General features: G+C 29.0%; 1 protein-coding gene across 1 annotated transcript; it reads right to left on the bottom strand.

Moving 5' to 3' along the window:
* Positions 1-834: 834 nt before the first annotated feature.
* On the bottom strand, positions 835-3477 carry LOC111890770 (transcription factor bHLH144). The gene is made up of 4 exons (XM_023886860.2): positions 3319-3477; positions 2333-2475; positions 1955-2129; positions 835-1852 (listed from the first exon to the last, which is right to left on the bottom strand). Exon 4 carries the CDS (start codon positions 1527-1529, stop codon positions 975-977), a length of 555 nt encoding a protein of 184 aa, XP_023742628.1. The 5' UTR covers positions 1530-1852; positions 1955-2129; positions 2333-2475; positions 3319-3477; the 3' UTR covers positions 835-974.
* Between the last annotated feature and the right edge of the window lie 2092 nt (positions 3478-5569).

The following is a 5569-nucleotide window of genomic DNA, read 5'->3' as shown; positions in this document are numbered from 1 at the left end:
GTTTCTTCTTCTCTTTTTCTTCTCAAATGGCCGAAATTATGAGGGTTTCTTCCCTTTCATATCTTGCAAATTTTGTTGCTTGTTCTTGGTCCATAAAGTTGCTTCTTCTCTTTAAGCACTTACTTGGTATTAACACTTTCAATTGGATTAAATCTAGATCCAAGTTTTGTAATTTAGATTGGTTTGCTTGGTGTATGTCTCCAACTTTAAGCTCCTTTGTTTCGTGACTTGAGCTTTTGGCTAAAGTTCTTTTTTGTGCTGATATATGAGGAGTTTCTAGCTTAAATCCTTTTTTGAGCTAATATATGATGTTCGGCCGTTCAAAAAAAATGATTGCATGGGTAATTTTTTTTAGAATTCATTGGTTTTAACTTTTAAGGTATAAAGCTAATAAAATGCACGGGGATAAGGTATAAAGCTAATAAAATGCATAGGTCCCCGACATTTCGGAGCCGAGGCCATGATTTTCTCCATTTAATTTTTTTTAAGACACCTTATCATCATTTTTATAAAAAATCAACCTATAATTAACTACTTGTAATCATTTTTTTCGGAAAACAATGCAATTTCAACCAATAAATATATTTCAAAAATTAATTAGGGTTGTTTAAATGGTAAAATGAGATGTCTTTTTAGCCAACCCCTTTTTTTTAATCCTTTAAGTCTTACAAAGATACAACCCCTAATTAGGAACGATAACTTTGCTCAACTTTGCTCTTTCTTTAATGATTATAATATTTTATTGCAAAATTCCTTACCAATAACTTAAAATACCAAATATTTCTTAAGCACAATAAAAGCCCTTCAATAAAACCACAAGCATCAAACGCAACATGTAAAAACCACTCATCATAAACATCACATAAAGATCCATCATCCGTACATAAGAAAAGCAAGTAAAATTACCATTCTACCCACCTAGCCACCTTCCAAAACAAACACAACACCTTATCAGCAAGGGCACCATCGTCATTTCACCCCTGGAAATCTCCAACCCCCATCTTTTGAGCTTCAACTTTCAACGACTTGAGATATTTCACAGCTTCATCAAGAACATCAACAGTATTCATTCCTCCATTAACACCAGGCACAATTCCCTTAAGAGACTTCACCATCTTCTTCATCTTATCCCTCTTTCTTTCACTATCTTTCACCTCATATCCCAAAAATACCCCTGGCCCACCGTTTCTCCTGCTCGAAGAGCAAGTATCTGACGTGTCACTTCCATCATATCCACCTGTACGCCCCGTGCTGACGTCATCACCCTCTTCATATTCCTCCTCTTCATCCTCCAAGCTCAACAACGCATCTATATCAGCTAAATCTTCATTCATAACTCCAGGGGCATTTTCGTCTTTTCGCACCGGCATAGTAGAAGTAGTAGTATCAGGATGGTACACGATCCTGCTTTGGTTATCTGTCCGGTCAAATATAATAAAGTTTCTCGGGCAGTCTCGGGCAGGCTGAAAGTCAACATTTTGACCAAAGAAGGATGAAAGATTGCGATCCGGGAAGTACCCACTACCCATTTTGACTTTTGTTGACCAAAAAACGATTTCTGAAATCTGAACTGTGGCTTTCGAATTTTGTGGTTTTGTTTTTTTAAATACAAAAATTTTAAAAAAAAAAAAAAGAAGAATCTTGAAAGGCAATTAGGATTTTGAGGAGAGTGCAAATGATGCACTTTTCAAGTTATTTCCATTTTTAGGCCAAGAGATTTATGTTAATAATAATCACCAACAACTAACAGATTTTGAGAGATTTATGGTTTTCTAATGTGAAATGACCAAAAAGGGCTTTGACTTTTGGAAGACTACGTAACTGGCTTAAGCAACTGACGAAAATATTCAGCCTGTAAAAGTCAACAAATAGTGCGTAAGTATTAATCCATTAAAAAAACTCATTTATTACTAAACATTTCGCTTAAAATAAAGAGAATAAAGAAGATATATACCTGACAAACTTGCATCAAATTGTAATACGCAATAATTCCAACACTCATTTTAATCTTTCCCACTTCTTTTACAGATCCAATTCTCCTTTGTGTAATGCCAATGTACATTCTCAGTCCTCCAACCAATATGCAGAGTAATAAATACTAACAACTCACACAATTAACAAAAACAACTCTGCAAAAAAAATATATATATATATATTATCTATTCGCACTTCACATTCTGTAAAAAAAAAATCATAAATGTGATTATCGTTTTTCAATTTGGTGTACATTCGGTTTTGGCAAATTTGATAACGATTGTGAAATTTATTTGTAGGAATGTATTAGAATAAGAAAAATAAAAATAAAAATAAAAATTTCCCCTTTTTATCTTACCTGAGAAAATAGAATTACAGTATGAAAAAGAAGAGCGCCAAGTGAAAACACTTTCCACAATAATTAATTCCTAAAGAGGTCCACGGCATGTTGCTCTATTTTTATATCAAAATCGACTTTTTGATGATCCCCCTACACCAAAACTGTAATAACATGATCAAAATTCGAGGTTAATTCAACTATAAACACAAAATTACTTCTTGGGTAATGTTCGTTATCATTATTAATCGAGATTTGAATACTAATAATTTGACATGTGAACATCTGGTGAACAACTATAATCGTAATAATGGGATTATATATGTTCGTATGTCGAATTATTAGTATTATAAACAAAGATCTTGATGAGTTCAAAGAGAAAAGATTAAGATATAAGAGTATATAAACACGATGTAATTTCACAGAATTTAAAGAAAAGATTTGCATGACATTAAAACTGTAAATCTGAGAGCTTGAGCTACAAACCAGTGTGAAATTCGAATTTGAAAAAGATTGATGGGAAAAAAAAAAAAGAACTTTTTGATTAGATTACCAATATTTTTTATTTTTGACATTAAACGATATAAAAAAGAAAGTTAGTTATTCATCCTAGAATTTGATCAACGAAATTCAAAGAATAAAATAGTTAAAAGTTAAAACATACCCGAATTCAGATTGTTGAAAAAAGATTAAACTTTTTGAACGAATACTCGAAAGATGTTTTGATCTTTATCAGTTAAACTCCAAATAACATAAAACAGAAAGAAACCCAAAATACGACAGCAAACTCCTTTGAAATTTATCATTAAACGAAACAATTAAAGCATATCCAAATCCAGAATTCTGAGGCAAATAGATCAAACTTTTCTAAAAGATAACATATAAGATATCCTTGATCTCTTGTCAGTTCAACTCCGACAACATTTAACAGAAAGAAACGCCCAAAATTGACAACAACCCACTGAAATTCGATGAACGAAATCACTAAAAAAACGATCGAAACATACCCAAAGTCCAGATTCCTGAGGAAAATAGATCAAACTTCTTGAGAAGAACAGAAAACTCGGAAGATGTTCTTGATCTGTTGGGCAGCAACAATGAAGGGGGGAATGGGTGAAATGAATGATGGGGGACATCTAAATTAGATGAAAAAGAAGTGGGTGGGGTTTCGTTTTTTGGTGTTGGACAGTGTGCTTTCTTTTTGGCGCAGGTGGGAGTCAAAGATGGAGATTGTGGGTCGTTGGATTGGGGGTACGGAAGAGGAAATTGGGCGTTGGATTGGATATCGAGAGCACGCGTGAGCGTGATGAAGATGTTTGACAAAATGCGTGATCCTGCAACAAATCTCTTGGAATCTTGTAATTTTGCATTTAATTACATCAAGTAAACCACTTCTACCACTTTGATGCTATTTTGTTCTGTTTTTTTGAACAATCCAAAAAATATTCTCATTCTCTTTGAAAGTTACTTTCCTTTTAACCAAAGAGCGTATAAAATGACCATATAGAAATTACCTTTTTACATTAATTTTGTTGGCTAATTTGGTTAAAGATATAACAAAGCTTTTCTAATATGACGATATCAGGTTTGTACTATTTAAGACGGAGAGTTCAACTCTTGTCTGCCATAACCAAAGATTTAGAAGTAAATATTTAGAAGTAGTTTAAAAATAGATTAATTTGTCGTTAAAAACAAATTTTGGTTAAAGATATAAGATACAACAATGAACGAAAAAACCTATTGTTATTACTTTATTTACTTAACATAAAGAAAAAAAAATACAAAAATAAACACATTCTTGTAAGACTTTGGGTATGTTTCGATCGCTTTTTTTAGTGAACAATAATACAAAAAACATATATATATATATATATATATATATATATATATATATATATATATATATATATATATATATATATATATATATATATATATATATATATATATATATATATATATGTTTTTATGAACAATAATACAAAAAGCAAATGTTGGAGAAAGTAATGTGTTATTAAAAATCAACACAATAACTATTTAAGGAAAAAGTCTTATAAGAATGTGTTTATTTTGTATTTTTGTTTATCTTTATGTGTAGTATATAAATTAATAACAATAGGTTTTTTTGTTAATTATTGTATCTTATATATATATATATATATATATATATATATATATATATATATATATATATATATATATATATATATATATAGGGCTAGGTTATAATGTGGATGAACAACTATTGTGCGGACCTGTGGACATTGTTATTCTATGAGATTTACTAACAAAATAGGTTGTTTAGTAATGTGAATACGTTCAATCTCACACAAATATCATCATTTTCATGCATTCTCACTAATTCTTATTCATTTCTATCGTTGTTCACTCATTTTCATTCTTATAGAATACAACTCAATAAACATTCTGACAGAATGAAAATAATAATAAAAATTCTATAATAACCTTATAGACAATTTAATTACTGAAAATGTGTGATAATAACTATAATTATGTAAGAATGAACGTATTCATATTATCAAACAACATATTTTCTTTGTCATTCTCATAGAATAGCATTGTCCACACATCCGTACAATAGATGTCAATCCACATTTGAACCTAGTTCTCTCTCTCTCTCTCTTTCTATATATATATATATATATATATATATATATATATATATATATATATATATATATATACTAGTTTATAACCCGTGAGAACCACAGTTATAAAATTAATTAAACTTTCATAGTAAAAATTCAAAATTATTAATCAATTATTTCAAATAAATTGTTGGTTAAGAGATTTTTTTTAGTTATATGAAATTATAATCAATGATGTAAATAAATACATGAAATTATATCACCTTATAATATATATTTATTTTATTTTATTTTATATTCTAATGTTATTAATTTAATGCAATTAGATTGGGAAATTTAAATTTTAAAATTTGAAATGGAGAATCAGTTATTGATTTAATGTAATGCAATTAGAGTGAAAAAATTTAAATTTTACATTTAAAATGGAGAATAGGTTGACATGTTGCATGTTAGGTGACATATGATATTTGATGATTTCTAATATTGTGACATTTGTAAATAGAAAAATAAACTTATTCATTTATTAGAATAGGGATATATATATATATATATATATATATATATATATATATATATATATATATATATATATATATATATGGGAAATTGTTTTCATAATATACAATGTTCATTCTGTCCATTCTATTAG

Source organism: Lactuca sativa, chromosome 7 (assembly GCF_002870075.4).
Source record: "Lactuca sativa cultivar Salinas chromosome 7, Lsat_Salinas_v11, whole genome shotgun sequence".
NCBI classification, from domain to species: domain Eukaryota; kingdom Viridiplantae; phylum Streptophyta; class Magnoliopsida; order Asterales; family Asteraceae; genus Lactuca; species Lactuca sativa.
This window is presented reverse-complemented; position numbering and strand designations above follow the sequence as displayed.